General features: G+C 38.2%; 2 protein-coding genes across 7 annotated transcripts in view; one reads left to right on the forward strand and one right to left on the reverse strand.

Annotated features, from left to right (window-relative positions):
- Nucleotides 1-21,425, forward strand: part of LOC104863342 (late cornified envelope protein 5A-like) — a 343,203-nt gene that overhangs the window by 144,534 nt on the left and 177,244 nt on the right. The gene's annotated exons all lie outside the window — the stretch shown is intronic.
- LOC104856919 (mortality factor 4-like protein 1) lies at nucleotides 2,365-3,525 on the reverse strand. The gene is given in 2 exon segments (XM_019206392.1): nucleotides 2,365-3,272; nucleotides 3,355-3,525. Coding segments are annotated over 2 exon segments (966 nt in total). The 5' UTR covers nucleotides 3,413-3,525.

The raw sequence follows: 21,425 nt of genomic DNA on the forward strand, positions 1-21,425 counted from the left end.
GGTACTTTTCAGCAGTTCCAAATGTGGGGTACTCATTCGTTCTCCCTCCACCGTGCTGGAACATGGAGATGGGCAGAGCATGCTTTTGCTCATCATTGTGACTTCTTTCAGCAGCTGCTTTTCCGCTGATGCACATGTACTCCACCCTCGTTCCATCCTCAGTTTTTCTTCCACTAATCTCTTTGCCCTATAATCATATTCAATGAGGACTCTGGCAACTATATCTTTCCCCTCTGGCTCGTCATCATTCTGGAGAACCTCAGCCTCCATGTTAGTGCCACACCTGCATCCTTTACATCTTTGCACCATCGATTTCCACTTCTGTCTGCCTGAGTAGCCCATTCAAATGGCTGCACCCTATACCTTGTCTTTTCTGTAACTGTTCCACCTTGGAAGCTGTGAACCCTGAAATTTCTCTTATTGACCACACAGCATAGCCTTGTTACTCTCCTATTCTTAAGCTCCCTCCAAGTCTTTCTTAAGAAATCTTTATTTTCATGTCAGATACTTTTTGCATATGTATGATCCAGAGTGGATGGAGGTAAACATTTTGCTATATTTGCTTTAAGTCTTATTAAAAAGGAATGAAACGTCACAGGTACATTTAAGACCTCTGTGCTTTTAGCCCTAAATTCCAATCTTTTCTTCTCCTCAGAAGCAAGTGCCACCATGAATTTTGAGTACGTATGTGATATATACCCGTGTTTCCCTGAAAATAAGACCTAACTAGAAAATAATCAGCCTTGAGAGCTGGAATTTGAAAGCCAGTCCCAGTCAGCCTGACGTGTCTTCCCTGTCCTCAGTATTCTCCTGCTCAGTCGTTCCTCTGTAAGGCAGATAGAGCAATGAGAGGCTGGTTGGTTCTGGTATTTTTGATTTCTAGTCTTGAAGGCTGATTATTTTCTGGTTAGGTCTTTTTTTGAGGAAATAGCATATGTGTGTGTGTGTGTGTGTGTGTGTGTGTGTGTGTGTGTAAAATGTATACTTTTTATTGCAAAATTTACAATGTACTAAGCAGAATTTGTAACTTGATTTTCACTCAATATTATGTTTTAAAAATTTATGTGTACATAATAGTTAATCCTTTCTGAGTGCTTCATAGAAGTCCAACATGAGTAAAATATATTCTTTTAATTTTGGTATTCATTATGACTAAGGATGTTGTATTAAACATCCTTGTAAGTGTCTTCCCACACAGAATAGGGTAGTGTAGTTCCACGGCTAAAGTAGGAGCATAGCTAGGCCGTGTCATCCTTCTGTGAATTAAAAAGACTTCCTTACTGCATGGAACTCATCCTCTGAGCACACAGGCTGGCAAGTGGAAGCTGCTTGGGGCAAAGATAAAAGTACAGTTGGCCTTGTGTATCTGTGGTTTGCACATCTATGGATTCAGCCAGCTGCAGACTGATCCAACCTCAGATCAAAAATAATTGGGAAAAATACATGTCTGTATGGAACGGACACAGATTTTTTTTGTTGTTCTATAATATAGTATAACAATTATTTACGTAGCATCTACATTGTATTAGGTATTATAAGTAATCTAGAGGCGACTTACGGTATATAGGAGGATATGCACAGATTATATTCAACATCTACACCATTTTACATAAAACACTGTAGTATCTGCAGCCTTGATAACCCATGGAGAGCCCTGTAACCAGTCTCTCAAAGATACTGAGGACTTGGCTGTGTTCAGGTGTTTTTTTTTTTTCTTTTGTTTTTTTTTTAATTTAAAGAAAAAATTTATTGAAGATCTGAAAAACAATTCCTAAAAGATTGACTTTTCCAGAAAACTGTAGCTACACAATGCATTGCGTCTATCATGTTAAAACGTGCATTAGAAACAAATACAAAAACCATGAAACAGTTCACCATTCTTCAACAATTTGAGCAAAGATAAAATGCCTAAGGAACAACAGGGATGACTTGCAAAGAAAAGGCTCTTTAAGCACTGTTAAAAAAAAAAAAAAAGAGAACAAATGGTTGAGTGTGTTCAGTTATATACACGAATTGGACCTTTGGCACTAGGAATCAGAGCATTTTGTCATATAGCATTAACATGTATTATAAACTGCGTAGTGTCAAAGGAGTAGAACCACGAGCATTCAAAAGCAGCTTTGTCAACTAAGCAATAAAACACTCTACACCGTATCTCTTTCTTGTCCATCATTGAATACACTGGCAGCAACTTTGAAATGAAAAGGAAAAAAAAATAAAGGAGCTGTAATCCCTTTTATTTTCTGTTTAAAATCAAAACATCAACTCTGTTATACACTAGCATCTTCAAAGTACATCATTTGTACAAGAGAAGGACTAGGAACGAAAACGTGTTGACAGATATCAGACACGGGTGAGAATGCCTCACACTGCTTTCAGATGGGACTCAGGCGGGTCCACTTCGTAATAACTGGCGCTAAACAAACTTGCTGAATTCTTCGCTAGATACTTGAGGAAACCATGAAGATAATTCAGTAATAAAGCAAGGCTCTTCTCATCCAGAGGTATATAGGCCAACATTGCTCCAATTCGTACAAATAATCTCAGTAGATCTGGTGCTCCATACACCTGGGACATGGGGGCATCAGGGTGATCAGCAAGAATCTCAGCATACTGTGGTCTCTCAAATTTGTAGAGGAGCTGAGTGCCCAGCATCACATTGAAGTATTCTTTTATCCCTGCTGCAACCTCATTAACAGCATACTCCTTATTATCTGTGTTTCCTTGAGATTTCTTAAAATTTTCATAGTCCTCTAGAATGGAATCCACATTCTTCTTGGCAGGAAGGTAAAAGAGCTGTTTCTGTCTGGTAATTAAGTCCCAGTCATCAACAAGCCACGGTTTTAGCTCTTCAGGGATCTTTACTTTAACTTCAACTTTGTTCATAAATGTTTCTTCATTTTCAACAGTAGGATCTACCAGGGCCCTCTTCTTCCGAGGAAGGGTGTCTCAAGTACTGCCACCATCTCCATTACCAGGGTTTTTTTGTTTGTTCTTTTTTGTCTTCACTTCAACATTTTTCTGTTGCAGACCAGATGTCTTCTTTCCTGGAGCAGCCCCTCTCATCTTTCCTTCTGCATATTGCTCCTGATTGGCTTTTTGAAGTTCTCGCTGTTTCTGTAGATTGGTGTCCACATATTTGTGTACTCTGCTTTCTGGAACCCATTCGTCCCAATTTTTATTCCAACCACTGTAATGTATAAAGTATTTTACTTGTTTGTCCTTTATGGCAACCTTTACACACTTTGCTTCATAAAGAAGAGGCCCGTGAAGGGCTGGGGATTTAGCTCAGCGGTTCGGTGGCCAAGCGCAAGGACCCGAGTTCAATCCCTGGTACCAAAAGAGGCCCGTGAAAGCACAGTACTCGTTCACCTTCCTGAAACTTGGGCTTCAGGTCCTGCTTGGGCGCCATTTGTAAGTGATTCGCCGCCTCCTTCTCCCACCACCCCCGACTATCGCCCCCTACTCTCTACCCCACCCGAGCTCGCGTCAGATGTGCCGTCAGGCACAGCCGCTGTACATCCTAGGCCCAATTTTCCAGGTGGCTTTAGACTTCAGCTGGGGATGTTGAACGAGCATTGTCAAATGGGTTGACTTCATGTGCCAGCTGGCTCCTTCTGAGCACCTCTGGGCAATGGAAAAATTGCATAGCTTTGTGTGATACCCTGGAGTCACACTGCTTGGTTTCAAATTCTAGTTGTATAACTAAGCAAATTACTTAGCCTCTGGGTCTCATTCTCCTCATCAGTAAAATGGGGATACGGAATGATCTAACTCCTAGGTTAAATGAAGATTTTATATATACTGTAGCAGTATATAAATATTGGAGGTTACCATAAATATTATCATGTACAAATTTGAGAACTGATGGTAGGATATGCACTTTTTAAATAATCTCATTCTTTACCTTGTCTCTGTGGTTTCTGTCAGCCCAGTCCCCCATCTAATGTCTGCACTGGATTTCATCAACATACTTTGGAAACTGGGTAGTGACATAGTCATATAGTGATTGTTATCAGCAATGGATTAAGCATGACAAGGGAGAGCAAGCCAAGTTACCCAGATCATTCCCCAAAATGGGCAGAAGAAAATAATTAATTAAGAATGCAGTGAGAATGGCCTCCTGCCAGGCATGGTGACTATTGAGACAGGCCTTTAATCTCCTTTTGCTTCCCACTCTACCTCCCTTGGTAATGTCATGGATAATGTTCCCCTCACTTCCTCTCCACCCAGCATGTCCTTCCTCCCCACCACCTCTGTGCACACCCACAGACTCTGCTCCCCTACCATTTTCCCAGAAATTTCTTTCCTTTGATGATGCTGTTTTCATTTTCTCCACAGAGCCCAGCTGTCCCTGGGGGAGCCTAGTTGTTATTGATTAAGTTAGTGTGGCTCGTGAACCTGACTGAGAATGAATTTTGTAGTTCATCAAAGCTTGTGTTCAAATCTGAACTGCATCATAAGTGAGCTATAGTAACTTTCAAAAACTTCCGTTTGTGCTCTGAGAAATCTGAAGATCACTGTCTCACAGACTTATTGTGAAAGTAAGAAAGGATTAAGTAACCAGACATTGATCTACAGCTACTAGTGTACTTCATATTATTTTCTTTTACCTGAAAAGTTGCAGCTACTTGTTCCTCTTTTCTACAATAATGTAGTGTAAAGTTTTGCATAACAGAAATTTGGTTATAAAATTCCCCTTTCCACAGACATATGGCCTAGGAGAGGTTCTGTAAGAGTTTTTCTGTGTTCCCCTGGTACCTGTTATCCTCTGTAGCAGAGATGGCGAACCTTTTAGAGTGTTCAATGATAACAAACAGCCCTCTATCGCACACGTGCCATAGGGTCCCACTCCTGAGCTCTAGGAACTATTGAGTGTCCTTGGACCCTTTTTTCCTTGCATCTGTCCTGCCACCCCTAACCCTAGGATTAACCTAATTCCATTTTTCTTTTTTGGCTGTTATTTGTGGTCCATGGGGTTCTGGCCGGTTGGATTTATGACATTCACCCTTAGCAAACCTCTGAATACTGCCTGGCTGTCTCTTCTCATTCTTTCCTAAGACTCCCTCAGCAGGGTTCTCAAAATTTCTTACAAGCCTCTGGCTTCATTCCTTCCCCATCTTCTTAGTGGATCTCTATCTCCTTTGTTAAGACGGAGTGAGTGAAGTAGAAGTCCAATCTTGGGAGGAACGTATGGCATGGTAAACATTTTAAGGGGGAAAAGCCCTATTACGTATGTTATCAAGGTGACGATCTGTTCTTTTGTGGATGGCACAGCAGCTTCCCCAGATAATTATTGTACTTGTAGGTGTCAGTATTGCCAACTCAGTGATAAAGTTGTTTACCTTAGGGTGTTACCAATTTATAGGAAAGAGCTCCAGGTTTTGTTGATTTTAGAAGACATCTTTTATCTCCAGAGTGTAAAGCTTTGATTTTTTTCCTTTTCTCTAAAATGGTGGGACTGGATGTGCTTGCTTAGTAGTCTAATGGTAGTTGGGGGGGAATCAATTTAACGTTCTCCACAGAGGCTGACAGATAGGAATTCTCCCAACTTCCATTCTTAAAGGAATCCATTAGGTCACAAACCACAAAAATTCAGGTTCCTACCATCCCTTTACAAGATACATATTGTGATTTTGTGGGGTGGGATGGAGTCTCAGAATTTGCTTACGTAATTATTTCGGATGATTCTGATGCAACTCATCCCAGGGATGAATGTTGTTTAGAAACAAGTGCTACCAAGCCATAGCAGTAGTTACGTCTTCACTTATTTTTATCACCCTTTTGTCTCAAGAATATGAAGTATGTATCTTACTCCTTTTCAAGGCTGGTTTCTTTATATGTCCTATTGATTCCATTTGTCTTAGTTTCTTGCAGGTCTTTGAGCTGCCAATGGTTCCCTTCACTGATATTGGCAGTCTCTTCTACCATGTTCTTTTTTTTGGCTTATAAGTATTATTCACTTATTAACTGAATTTTTATTGATTGCTTCCTATGTTTCCAGCATGTGACTTAATTTTGTTTTTTGGTAAGACTTCATCTTTCTTTTTTAACAATAAAATTATTAGTACATGTTTTCAGTGTGTAATGTTTACATTCCTTGTGTGGAGTTGGCAAAACATACAACACATCTTAATCCCTTCTTCCATTCCCTCCCCTCCCTTCCTCCTCTTTCCATCTCTTGATACCTTCCCATTTGAGAAAGTTATATCTCCCTATTTTCTGTTACCTATTTTTTATTTTGCTCTTTATTTATAATTTGGGTTTTTCATATAAGAGAAACCATGTGATATTTTAGCTTGTGTGTGATTTATTTCACCAAACGTTATGATCTCTAGGTGCATCCATTTTTTTTACAAATGACTCAAGGTTATCGTGATGGTAGAGTAGTACTCCACTCTGTGTAAATATAACATTTTCATTATCCATTCATTTTTTTGATGGACATATAGGCTACTCCCAAAGTTTAGCTGTAATGAGTCATGCTGCTAAAAGCATGGGTATGCATGTATCATTGTACTATGATGTCTTTAATTCTTTCAGGAAGTTATTTAGAAGGGGAATAGCTGAGTCAAATGAAATTTCTAGTTTTAGTATTTTGAGGAATCTCTATACTGATTTCCATAGTGGTTGAACTAGTTTACATTTCTACCAACAATGTGGAAGGGTTCTTTTTTCCCCTGAAGGCTGTCCAGCATTTGTTATTATTTGATTTCTTGATGATGGCCCTTTCTGGGGTACGATGGAATCTCTGTAAGGCTTTTTCTTTCTTCTTTGCCTATCCTGGTATTTCCTCTTTACTACTAAACTTCTTAAAGGCTTTTTATTTTCCTTATTGATTTGTAATAAAAACTACAGGGACCAAGAGTTGAAAGAACAGGGAGGGAGGAGAGGGATGGGGACAAAAAAATTAAGATGTACAAATACCGCCTCAGCATAACAAATGTAATCATTATGTATTACTAAAAGTAAAAAAAATTATGCCAAGAGGTAAGTAACAAAGATAGTCACTAACATTTGTTGTAACAAATGTGATTAGTGGGGATAATAAGTGCTTCATATATTATCTATGTACTAGATGGTCCACATATCAATTAAAAATACATAAGGATATGATTCTGGGCTTCTTATTCACTTATACTGATCTGTACTATCTATTCTTTGCCAATACACCTTGACTTTATTATAACTTTATAAAATTCATTTTATTGTCTTGCCCATTCTTATTGGAATTCTCTCTTTTTGACTCTGGAACACCACTCTTCCTGTTTCTCCTTCTACTTTGATTCATCTTTATCATTGTCTCTCACTGACTTTTCTTCTCTGCCTCCCTGACCTAATTCTGTTTAGCATACTTCATGGCCTGCCTCCAATTTTATTTTTCAGTCAAAAAATTTCTGATACTCTTCTTCCTACATGCTTTAGCCAGGGACATCTATGTTTTGGTCCCCAAGCACACTATTTCCTCAATATCTTTGCATGTGGAATTTTCTTCCCTTGCCTGTGAAGGCTAAGAATGTTGCAAATCATAAGGATGATTTGTCATGACTCAGAGTACTTGCTGATTGAAGATTTCAAAATCTGGAATGTTCTGACAAGAATTTGTAGATAAGGATGAGGCTAGGTAGGGACTGCTGCTCAGGGATCCTTCAAATATGAGTTTGAGCACCAAGAATGGAACAGTCTGAGACCTAGGAATGGGTTGGGACAGAAGACTGAAATAGGAAATTTTGGCTGCTATGGGAGTTAGATTAGGATCTTTTTTTCTTTCCCTTTTTCTCTCTCTCCCTCCCTCCCCCTCTGTCCTCTCCCTCCTTCCTTCTGTCTCTCCCTTTCTTTCTTTTTCTTCCTTCCTTTCTTCTTTCGCTCCCTTTCTTTCTTTCGAAACATCTTTTATTTGGGTAACATGTCCCCAAAAAAGTCAGTTAGTAAAATAGATTCTAGAGAATACACCCTAGGCACAGCCTTCCTTCCCCAACACTAACCTCATGGGTGGATATTTCCCTTCTCCTTTCCTCATTTTTGTGTAAAAAGGGTTTTGTTAGCTCTGTGTTTATCATCTAGGCATGGGAACCATGCCCATGGCCCTCTCCTATTCCTAGGGTGCAACAGTAGGTAGTCACCGGTCTTCCCTCAAACCAGGCCAACCAAGATTAATCCTATCTCCAAATATGGAACCAAAACAAAGAGCAAGTAGGTCCCCTCCACTCAGGTGTTGGGCAGGGCTCTGGATTGGAATCTTAAAAAAAAAAAAAAAAAAAAAAAGAGGACAGAACTGTGTGTTGTTTATTATTTTTCCGTGGTGAACTTCAAGTAAGGCTTTGCTTGAAAGGACTAGATCAGAAAGTGCCACCCTCTGGAATTAAAGGTAATGAGCATCATTAACTATAATGAGAGAAATAAAATGTGAAATGAGTTATCTTTATCAGTGAGCCATCCTTGAAAATTGTTCTTAGGTGTACTGCCAGTGAATGAGGGTGTTTCTCAAGTCTTCCTGAAGGACATTAAGTGTCTGCACTGGTGTCTGCACTGTGGGTAGGAAAAGGAGTAAGAGGATAAGTATTAGTTGGAGTGTCTTTAGTAATGTCTGCAACAGGAGGTGGCTCCAGTCTGTATGTTTGTACTTTTCTAGTAAGAAATTATACTGGAATGCAAGGCGGTGGTATGGTAGCAGACGTGTGTTTTGGATTAAGCAGATTTGGATGGATGGGTGTGTGTGTGTGTGTGTGTGTGTGTGTGTGTGGTTGTGAGGATTGATCCCAGGAGTTTTCTGCGACTGAGCTATATCCCCAGTCCTTTTTACTTTTATTTTGAGACAGGATCTCACTAAATTGATCAGGCTGGCCTCGAACTTGCATCCTGTCTTACTTAGCTCTTGAGCAGCTTGGTTTATGGAGCTGTGCCCATGCACAGATGTGATAAACAGCAACAAATCTCTTAACCTTTCAGAGTCTCAATTTCTTTAATAAAATGAGTGTAGCACCTATAACACAGAGTTGTTGTGAGAATGAAATTGAATAATATATTAAATAATTATTTATGCCAAGAACATAGCATATATTGTTTACCGCTCATAAGGTAATCAATAAAAATGATACATTTGAAGTGTTCTTTCCTTTTTGGAAAAAATTATTAAAGTCATCAATTGCATTACATCACATTACCACAGCAAGATAGAGAACCTTTTGGGAAATAAAATTCTTTTTCAGTAAAGCATATCTAACAACCTTTAATATTTTAAAAATGAATTTATCCAATGAGAGATAATACCTTATGGTAAATAACTGGTTTTTATTTTCAATATGTATATATCTTATAGTTAATAAATTGAGCCATTAAGACTTTTCTTAATATGAGTTTGTCTTCCAGAGCTTGATAACATCTGAGTGTACAGAAAAATACTGACTTTCTTGATTTTCAAAGGTGATATCCTGACTCTGGATGAGACATTGAGAGTCTGCCTAAAACATTTAGCTTACCTCTTTCTCTTCTTTTAGCTGGAACATTATGGATCATACAAGAGAAACACCATAAAAACCTGACTTAGCTAGCTATATACAACTAGGCTTATATTTGAAATTTCCTAGATGTATGTTAGAATTTATTTTCTCATTCCTTATCTCTTGAAATTTAAAAAGCAAAGAATAAGGTTAGAGTATTACTGGCAAAAGAGTCAGGGTTTGGACCTCATCCTGAAGACCCAGAAGCATGCTCATGAAGTTGACTGGATTTAGGAAATCTGTTTTATTTTAACTAAGTTGTAGAAGCACTAGATGTCTTTATTAAACTGGCTAGTGAATGCTTTCTCCTTTTGGGAAAATTATGGGAAGCCCAATTTTTTATAAGGCTCCATGGTGAATTTCAAGACTGAGCCAGATTGTTTGTTGTGTGACTCAGCTGATGAATATCATCAGGCACTGATGTGCACTTACACCTGTTTAACAAACTGGGGCATGCTGCACTAGATATGCCAGGGGACTAGCTTGTCATAACACTTTCTCTCTTGAGCAGTCCTTGATAGCCTTTGGTCTTTCAGTTCCATGTTCTTTACTCCCTCCAGAGGTGCCCAGTAGCGAGTGTTCATTTTTAACAAATATTTTTATATTTATCAAATAGATGTTTAATATTACAATTTTGGAATATTTAATGTATCTATCTATACCTGTAGATCATTAGTTTTAAGTGCTGTAGCATTTTAGTGTATTCATTGCAGTTTATTCATTCCTCTGTTGTACTTTCAGGCTGTTTGAAGTGTTTTGCTGTTATAGACTCTTGTGTGGTGATGGTGTCCAAAGTGGTTACCAGTTTAGATTTTTGTTGCTCTTTAGCTTTTCAATGCTGGATATTTCAGATTTTTAGTTTTTTTTTCTAATGTTGCAGGTACAGAATGGATTTAAGTATATTTTAAGTATCTCTTCCCCCGAACGTTATTTTAAAATCTGAATTTTTACTATGGTAAATTTTCTTTTTATAAATTTGTATTTTTTCAAATGTGATTTTATAAGTTCTTTATACAATCTTGCTATTATTTGTTGTTTGAGATTTCGCAAACATTTTTCCTTGTCTATTGTTTGAGAGCACCTTTTACTTTATAGACATTTACAATTTAATTGAAGCAAGAGTAATGAATCTTTCTTTTGTGACTTGTGTATTTTTTGATTAAGAGATCCATTCTTTGAATGGAAATCATAAATATACTCTGTGTTTTTTTTTAAAAATAAAAATTGTCTTATTACAGGTCTTGGCATTACTTTTTGTATATAGCATAAAATAGAGATATAATTTTTTTTTCATGTGAAAAACTATCTTGACACTATTTATTGAAAGATATATCTTTCCCTGCTGATATGCAGAGCTACAGCTCTTATAGATGAAATAACGAGTCTGTTTCTGGGAGTCCAGTGTTCTATATAGATGTTCCTACAACAAGTCTATACTGTCTGAAATAATGTAACTTTGTGACCTCTAATCCTAGTTCTTTGAGGTATCTCCATACTGATTTCCCCAGTGGTTGCACCAGTCTACACTCCCACCAACAGTGGAGAGGGTCCGCCCGCCACAGCCCCCCGCCATCTGTTATTGGTTGATTTCTTGATAGCAGCCATTCTTTCTGGGGTGAAGTGGAATCTCAGTGCTGTTTTCATTTGCATCTCTTGAATGACCAGTGATGTTGAACATTTTCTCATATGTTTATCTGCTATTTCTACTTCTTTGTCTGAGGAATGTTTGTTCATTTTAGATGCCCATTTTTGGATTGGGCCTTTAAATTTGGGAGGCCTGATTTTTTAAAAGTTCTTTATATATTCTAGATAATAGACCTTTGTCTGAGGAACAGCTGGTGAATTTTTTTTCCCCACATTGTGGGTTGTCTTTTCACACTGTTGGTGGTTTCTCTTGCTATGCAAAGTTTTAAAATAAAGATGAGATCCCACTTGTTGATTTTTTGTGGTAGTTCAAAGGGTATCTTCCCAGAAGAATTAAAAGAATCATACCACAGTGATGTGTGTCCACCCATGTTCATAACAGCACAATTTGTAATAGCTAAAACTTGGAAACAGCCCAATTGCCTGTCAACTGGAGACTGGAAAAGGAAAATGTGTGCTTTTAAAAAATAAAATAGTACTACTGAGCCATAAAAAATGACAAATTAGAGACATTTAGAGCTAAATGGATGCACAATGAGGAGATACTGTTAAGTGAAATAAACAGAACACATGTAAAATACTGGAGAGTTTCTCTAGTGTGAGAAACTGAAAGTGTAAATAAGGACTAAAAGGTATAAGAGATAATGTGAAATAGGAATAAAAGGGGCAAAGGGGAAGGGAAAAGTGGGAGGGGTAGGGAAAGGAAAGAAGGGAAGGGAATTAATATGAGAAAGTGAAAACAAAATCTTTGTAAATAAGGAGGTGTGGAGGTGTTAGAGGGAGGACAGAGGAATGGTGGAAAAAAATAAGAACCGAGATATATCATATAAAGGTACAAATTCCTAATGATGAATGTCATCATATAGTATACCTAAAATGTACCAATAAAATTAATGAAAAAATGTAACTTTGTAACATATTTTAATAGCTGATGGGGTGCCACTGTTTCCTTTATCCTAAAAGTTATTCTGGCCATTTTTGATTCTGCTCTTTCAATATAATTTTAGAGTTATCAAGTATATTGAGTTTTACAGAAAGCCTTTAAGCAATTTCTTTATTGAGGTTTAGTTTACATATAAAATAATGCAATTATTTTAGGCAATCAATGATGAGTTCTGACAAAAATATTTATCCATGTAACCAGTGTCACAATCAAGATAAAGAATAATTCCATCACCCTAGACTGATCCTGTGTGACTCCTTCCAGCCAGTTCACACGTTTATTTAGCTCTGGTCAGTCAACTATTGATGTATTTTCTGTTTTTATAGATTAGATTTGTCTTTAGTAAGTTTCATATAAATATTGTGCTATATTCAGTCTCTTTTGATGCAGCATAATTTGAGATTCATCCACGTCATGTATATCAATAATTCATTCTTTTCTCCTTGCCTAATAGTATTCTGTTGGACAGCTTATATCACAGTTTATTCATTCACCAGTTTTTAGACATTTGAGTTGTTTCAAGTTTAGAGCTATTATTATCATAGTTGCTATGACTATTCATATAAAAATCTTCATTTGGATATGTTTTCATTTTATCTAGTAGTAAAACTTCTGGGTAATATAGTAAAGTGTCACCCTAAATGCCAATCAGAGAGAGAGATTCTTTAAAAATAATAATATTTGAGTGATAACAGAGCATTGTAAAATGAATACTCATACCATAGCAGACTATGGGCATCTTCATTGAAGTTATGACAAGGGGAAAATTTTAAAGGATTATAACATGGTTGGCACCAGTATAAAATTGGACAGATGGATGTCGTCATAGAAATAATTTTTTGTGTAAAGTTGTGGTTCTGTGAAACTGTTTTCTGGTATGGCCAGTGTTTTTAATCTAGCCATTCCAATTGCTGTGTAATAATATCCCTTTATTTTCTCTGATGAATAATGGTGTTGAATATTTATTCATGTGCTTATTGACCATTTGTACATCTACTTTTGCAAATATTCAACGCTTGTGTCTATTTTTAATATTTTCAGTTTTTTGAGGTATAATTGTCTGGACCCCATTTATGTTAAACTGTACATACTTAAGATGTATAATGTAATGTTGTTATTGTTTTTGTTTTTGTTTTGGTACTGGAGATTGAATTCAAAACATTGTGCTTGCAGAATGTAATGTTTTTATATGTATACATTTTGAAATGATTACTATAATTAAGCTAATTTAGCATATCTGTCACTTCATAGTTAACATTTTTTGATATAGTAATGACATTTAAGATTTATTCTTATACATTCATCTGTTGTTGGAAATATATGCTATTTTCAAGATCTAACTATTATAAATTATGCTATATAACATGAATATGCATATATCCCTGTAAGATGATGATTTTAACTCTTTTGGGAAAATACTTAGAAAGTGGATAGCTGGATCTAATAGAATTTCTATTTTTAGTTTTTCTGAGGAATCTCCATGCTGATTTCCCATAATGGTTGTACTAGTTTACTATGGTATTATTTATACACAGTGGAGTATTGTGATCCTATAAAGAAAGATAAACTTGAGGCATCCACAGGTAAATGGATGCAACTTGAGAATAAAATGTTAAGTGAATAAGTCAGACATAAGCTCAAATATTGCATGGTTTCTCTTAAATGAGAAACACAAAATTTATATAAACATATAAATAAAGAGCAAAATAGAAGAGAGATATATAGAAAGGAAGGAGAAATTCAAATACTTCCCCAAATTACATAGTTTATTGTTTCAAAAATAATTTAATACATATGCTAATTTGTTTCTTTTATACTACTAATTTATCCTAGATCATTCAAAAGAAAGTTTTATGTGATCTGTTTCTTTTTTTTTTTTGTACAAATCTTTTTGGTTTATACCTTGTACTCTGAGTAACTATTTCAAAGATAATGATACATAGTGCATTAACTGTTATTCTTTTATTATTTTGTTCTGAAAGTTTGTTTTTTTAATAAAATAAAGTTAGGAAAAAAATCTGTTCTTCAGCAGATTTTAAGATAAAATGCATTTACTTTTCACTACAATCATGATACTGTTACCTCTCCAGAACTTATTTATCTTGTAACTGACAGCAACATCTCAGTTTCCCCCACTCCCCTGACTCACGGCAACCAACTTTCCACTCTTGTTTCTGTGAGTTTGACTTTCTAAGATTACACTTATAAGTAAGATCATGTGGTAAATGTCTTTCTGTGTCTGGTTTATCTCACTCAGTGTAGATTATTTATTTATTTCAGTTTGATGTCATCTCATTTATTCATTCAGTTTGTGTAGGCTCACCTATTTATTTGTTTTTTGCTTTTGCTACCTGTGTCAGATCTAAAAAATCATGGCCAGGAACAATGTCATTGTTTTGTCCATTTTCAAATTAAATTGTCTTATTAAATAAAGTTTAAAAACTCTATACAGTCTGGGTTGTTTGTGAAGAATAGGACCTTGGGAAATAGCTATATGTGCTGAATTCCACCTTGGTCACCTGTGTAAGAGAAATGAAATAAAGCAGAAAGGAGACAAAACACAGTATGTCTAATCATCATTTACTTATTGCCAATTTTAGTACAATGCAGTTATTTGAATCCAAACACTTGAAACAAATTCATTATAGTCAAATCAAGGAGCTATATAACAGTGATAGTCTTTCTTTCCATCTGGGTATGGGTATTCCCCTATACGGAAAGGCCAGTAAACCACAGGAGTTATTGTATTTCTATGCTAAGCACCTCTAAATTTTTCTAATCTGAAGCCAACTTCTTAGAGATAGGAGCTGAGGTCTTTCTAGTTGAAATCAGTTTAAAACCCATATTTGGATCCTTTGATCCTGAACTGATCCAACACTACTCTTTAAGAAATTTATGCTCTTTTTTGGCCAAGGAGAAGCATCTGAAGCAACTTCATCATTATACCAGTTAGCTACCTACAGATGATGTACTCAAGAATAGGGGGTTGTAAGTGGATTTTATAAGCAGTATATAGGTAGTGTGTACTACCTGTGCTGAGTCTTTGCTTTTAGGGCTTTTCCCTTTTGCTATTATTCTATATAGGATACACCAAAAAGTACATGTAGCTATTAGAGAAAGCTTTAGCTTTAGTACTGGTAATGCATTTGCAATGTATTATTATTTTTAAAAACCACACACTCAACTTTGGCATTATTTCTGATTAAAAAGATACCTTAACTAAAATTCAAGCTCTTTGCATTATTTTTCCAAATTTAATCCTGTACTAGTCATTTATTTAACTCAATATTTCCTAAGAAAGTAGCCCAAACACCCTACATTTTTGGGAAGGGACCCAATAATAAGTAGTAGAATACAATTATAGGTTTAAAAGAAAAGGATAGAAACAGATACATTCACTTTGAGAAAGAAGTTTTATGACAACTTGCTTCTTTGTAAGAGTTTCTAATTTGAAAAATTGCAATTTGCATTACTTTCACTTGTATTTATTTTTCATCCCTAGATTTAGCACCTCTGCTGTTGAACATATTGATAGAATGGAGTGCTACTATTGAAACTGTAGGATCTTGAGCCTATACTTCCCCCTCTTCCTTTCTGGTCACAGTAGCCACTTTGTCTGTGATCCTCATTGCAAAATGATAATTTATTGATAGTATTGGATCTAGACTTTACACAGGAGGGTGTAAATTGTTCAGAGGCACAGCCTGAGGAGCTTTCTACTTGTCTATAATCACTTTTCCATGGCCCTTCATTACAATTTGAATGGCTATAGCTAGATTCCCACTGGTTTCCACATCTCCCTTGTGATTCTTGTTGCCCAAAGCTAGAACACTGACTAGGTTCAGAGCCACATGATCCAGAGATAGGTGGGTAACATGAGCCAGACCCATATTGTTGAGAGTTAGAACAGTGACCAGACCCAGAACAATACTGTCCAGACATAGATGGAGGACATGAACCAGACTCATAGTGTTCAGGCATACCTGAGGCATACCCATGTTGGCTATGGCTAGAACAATGACTTGAGGCAGATCCGTATTGGCCACCATTAGAAGACTGACTTATATCACATCCACGTTGACCATAGCTGGAAGACTGGCCTGAGCTGGATCCATGTTGACCACAACATGATGACTGTCCTGATGTTGAGCTATGTTGTCCATAGCCAGAATATTGACCTAAGCCAGAACCACATTGACTATAGCCAGATGACCCTCCTGGAACAGACTCATGTTGACTAAAGCCAGAAGTTTCTCTTGAGTAAGACCCATGTTGCCTTTGGCTAGAAGACTGATTCAATTCCGATCCATGCTGACCATAGCTGGAAGACTGACCCAAGTTGGATCCATGCTGACCTGAGCATGATGACTGTCCTGATGAAGAACCATGTTGTCCATAACTAGAGGATTGACCTAAACCAGACCCATGTTGACCAAAGCTAGAAGACTGACCTGGGCCAGACTCATGTTGCCCAAAGGCAGAAGACTGATTTGACATGGACCCCTGTTGACTATACTCTGAAGAATGACTGGATCCAGACCCGTGTTGGCTATGGCTAGAAGACTGACATGAGCCAGACCTGTGTCCACCATAGCTAGAAGATTGACCCGAACTAGACCCATGGTGACCACAGCTGGAAGACTGACCTGAACCTGATCCATGCTGACTAAAGCCAGAAGACTGTCCTGAGCCAGATGCATGTTGGCTAGAACCAGAAGACTGACCTGAACCAGACACATGGTGACCACAGCTGGAAGACTGACCTGAACTTGATCTATGCCGACCAAAGCCAGAAGACTGTCCTGAGCCAGATGCATGTTGGCTAGAACCGGAAGACTGACCTGAACCAGACACATGGTGACCACAGCTGGAAGACTGACCTGAACTTGATTCACGCTGACCAAAGCCAGCAGACTGACCTGAGCCAGACTCCTGTTGCCCAAAGGCAGAAGACTGATTTGATCTAGACCCCTGTTGGCTGTACCTTGAAGACTGACTGGATATAGACCCACGTCGGCTATGGCTAGAAGACCGACCTGAGCCAGACCTATATCCACCATAGCTAGAAGACTGACCTGAAGCAGAGCCATGGTGACCACAGTGAGAAGACTGACCTGAACTTGATCTATGCCTACCGAAGCCAGAAGACTGTCCTGAGCCAGATGCATGTTGCCCAAAGGCAGAAGACTGATTTGATCTAGACCCCTGTTGGCTGTACCTTGAAGATTGACTGGATATAGACCCACGTCGGCTGTGGCTAGAAGACCGACCTGAGCCAGACCTATATCCACCATAGCTAGAAGACTGACCTGAAGCAGAGCCATGGTGACCACAGCTTGATGACTGCCCTGATGAGGAACCATGTGGTCCACAACTAGAGGATTGAGCTAAGCCAGATCCATGCTGACCAAAGCTAGAGGACTGTCCTGAAGAAGACCCATATTGGTTGTAGTTAGAAGACTGATTTGAACCAGATCCATGTTGGCCATACCTGGAAGACTGACCTGAGCTGAAGCCCTGTTGGCTACAGCTTGATGACTTTCCTGATGATGAACCGTGTTGCCCATTGCTGCAGGATTGACCTAGGCCAGATCCATGCTGACTAAAGCCAGAGGACTCTCCTGAGCTATAGCCATGTTGCCCAAACCTAGATGACTTTCCTGAACCAGGTCCATGTTGACCCAAACCAGAAGACTGACTTGACCTAGACCTACGTTGGCTATGCCTTGAGGATTGACTGGGTCCAAGTCCGTGTTGGCTGTGGCTAGAAGACTGACTTGAACTAGACCTTTGTCTCCCACTGTTACAAGATTGCTGTGAACTAGACCTATATCGCCTGTGCCTAGAAGATTTGCTTGAATGAGATGTGTGTTGGCCGTATTCACCACTGCTAGATGAACTTGAACCAGACCTGTATTGCCTGTTGCTTGAAGACTGACTTGATCCAGACACATGCTGTCCACAGCTGGAAGACTGACTTGAATTGGATCCTTGTTGGCCACAGCTGGAAGACTGACTCGAATTGGATCCTTGTTGGCCACAGCTTGATGACTGTCTTGATGAAGAACTATGTTGTCCATAAGTAGAGGATTGACCTAAACCAGATCCATGCTGACTAAAGCCAGAAGACTGACCTGAGCCAGGCCCATGTTGACCAAAGCCGGGAGATCCTCCAGAGCCAGACTCCTGTTGACCAATACCAGATGACCCTCTTGAACCTGACTGATGTTGCCTGTGGCTAGAATATTTTCCTGATCCAGATCCATATTGACCATATCTTGAGGACTGCTCTGAGCTTGAATTCTGTTGGCCATAGCTAGATGACTGACCTAAACCAGACCTGTGTTGACTATGGCTAGAGTATTGGCCTGATCTAGATCCATGTTGACCTAAGCTTGAGGATTGACCAGTTGAAGAGCCATGCTGTCTGCAATTTGATGACTGACCTGACTCTGACCCATACTGTTCATAACATCCTGAGGTGGACTCATGGTATTTCTGACTAGGAGGTTGGCTACAGCCAGATCCACATTTTCCATAATTAGAGGATTGACCTGATCCAGAATTATGTGTTTGATTTTCACAACTCCCTGAATGACCACCTGAATTGGATTCATGGTGTTTTTGACTAGAAGAATGACTGGACCTAGAACCATATTGACCATAGCCAGAAGACATTCCAGATCTAGTCTCTTGGTGACCATGGCTGGAAGCTTGTCCTGAGCCAGACCCATGGTGACCAAAGGCAGAGGACTGACCTGCTCCAGATCCATGATTTTGTCTTCCACAGCTTCCTAGCTGGTGACTAGAGCTGCTGCTATGTTTTCCCTGAGTAGAGGACTGATAGGAGCTTGATTGATTTTTGTCATTACTTGTGTACTTGCCTGATTCAGACCCATACTCTTCATAACTTGAGCACTGTCTTGGTTCAGAACCATATTTTTGTTGTTGACTAGTAATGTCATTTGAATTTGATTGGTAGTCTTCTTTTTCACAGCTGCCTGAGCTGAATTCATGATGCTGTTGATTAGAGGATTGGCCCTCCTTTTCTTTATATTGTTGATTAGACCCGTGCTCCTTTCTTTCATTATGCTTGAAGTGGCTTGAACTTGACTCTATCCTTTCCTTAGAGCGTTCCCTGTGCTCAGAACTAGATAAGTCTCCTTGATGCCTCAGTTTTCTGGAGGTGGACCTAGACTTATGCGTAATGCTTCCTCTGGAGCCCCTGGAATAGGAGTCGTTCTCTCCTGCACTTGTACTTGAATAAGTGGAAGAGAACTTTTGCCCCTTTTCTTCCTCTTCTTCTGTTTCACTCTGTTCCTCTTGGTGCTGGTGACTGTGATTTTTCTGCTTTGACCCTGAAGCGTGGCAGAAGTCTTTGCCAATGATTTTATTACAAGCCCGAGATAGCTTGAATATCATCAGAAGATACTCAGTAAAATCCACTTGTCTATTGTGGTCTCGATCCAGATTTTGCATGATGATATCTACAGTATCTGGATCATCTGGATTCTGTGTAGGAATAAGATACAAAGGAAGCTCTGTCAGTCTGGATTATATAACCAATCAATTGGAGGAAGGCTGTACAAATGTAATGGTTGGCATATTTAGGTGGAGCTAAATCACACTTACTTTGGCCTGGATAGCCCTATCTTCAGCGGAAAGAGAAAGGAGTATGTAATGAATAATGCAGTGAGAAATAGCTAGAAAAGCATAAAACTAGAGGATAGAAGGTAGCAGGGGACCAATTATTTTTGGTAAAGAATGGTCAAATAGAATAATTAGCTAATTTATATATAATAATTTTTAGATAATTGTATTAATTATATACAACTTTTCTTTATTTGTTCATTTAAATTAACTCATTTAACGTTTATTATTACATGCTGTCTACCTATCACTGTGTTGTATGTGGGATTAAACTAGTAAATATGGCTGGTTCTGACAAAATGCAGCATGAAGTTTAATGCAGCAGAAACACAGACTTACAATTTATTGTGGTAAGGTTTCTCTGAGGGCATTGGAAGGGAACTATTCAAGGTCTGAGAAAGGTTAATGAGGGGATGTAATAATGCCTTTTAAATGGTGGGTTAGACTTAGCCAAAATGAAGAGGCAGAAAGGAAAGGAGAGGAGGCAAAAGATTGTTCAAGGCAGAGGGAGTGATATGAACATAGGGCTAGAGGTCAGAGAAGGCATGGCTCATTCAGAGAACTGAAAGAATTACTGGGTTTAGGGTCTAAAGATACAAAAAAAAAAGTGGATAGAGAGATGAATAGGGATTAGATAGAAACTTAAGTCATGTTAAGGAACTTTGGATTTTGTATTAAGAGCAGATAGAAATTGTTGAAAGGTTTTGAGCACCAAACAGTGAGATTGGAAATAGGAGGTGGACAAACAATAGAGGTGGAGAGACATGGGCTGTTGATGAACTAGATGGAGACAGGAAAGTGGTGGTGCCAGCTGAGAGTGAGGATATCAAGAATGGCATCAGATTTCTACCTTGAGAAAAAAGGGGAAGGAAAAGTTTAGAGGAGATGATGAAATTCATATCTGACCAACTTCAGACATCCATAGGAATCTAAGTAATATTCAGTAGGCAGTTGAGTTTAGGGAATTGAAGCTCAAGAGATAGATTTAAGCACTCAGAAACCTATTTTTTAGAGCTGACAATTTTAGAGTAGTGGTTGCGCTTGTGATTTAGGTGTAAAAGGTAATTTCTAAAACTCAGACGCCTTCTAGTGCCAGAATCTCAGAAATGGGCAAATGGTCCCGACAGTTTGGGCTGAAGAAAGAGGACGATGGGGACGAAGATGCATTTCACATACTTTGTAACTCTTTTGAGGACAGTCACAATTGCTCCCATAGATATGACATTTTAAAAAATCTATAGATTTTGCCTGATATTTGGTAGGATCATTTACTTGGTCATACTGTATACACCATTGTGGATTAACTTTTAATGGTATCTCAAGCCCACCAAATTCTAATGCTGCATTGCCAAGTAGGGAGAGTCCTCTGAGATGATTGGCATATATGGTAAAAAGTTAGGAAAGGGCAAAGGAAAGAATTGCAGATTTCAGTCCTAACATGGAGATATTACCTTTAGGATTTGGCGAAACTCATTTTCCAAAAGTTCTTTCAGCTCTTCCTTGTTCAACATGTCACAGTCCCCATTCTGGGTAGCATATTGGTAGAAAACATCGATGACAGTAACAATGCCTTGTAGTAGTTCAGGCATCTTTTTGCAAATTTAAGTTAACCTAAAAGGGGGATGGGGAGAGATATATCTTTTATTTCTTATTATACCTTTTTTTTTTTTTTTTTTTTTTTTTTTTTT

The sequence above is a fragment of the Fukomys damarensis genome, unplaced genomic scaffold (assembly GCF_012274545.1).
Source record: "Fukomys damarensis isolate Sample0158 unplaced genomic scaffold, DMR_v1.0_HiC HiC_scaffold_33, whole genome shotgun sequence".
In the NCBI taxonomy this organism is placed as follows: Eukaryota; Metazoa; Chordata; class Mammalia; order Rodentia; family Bathyergidae; genus Fukomys; species Fukomys damarensis.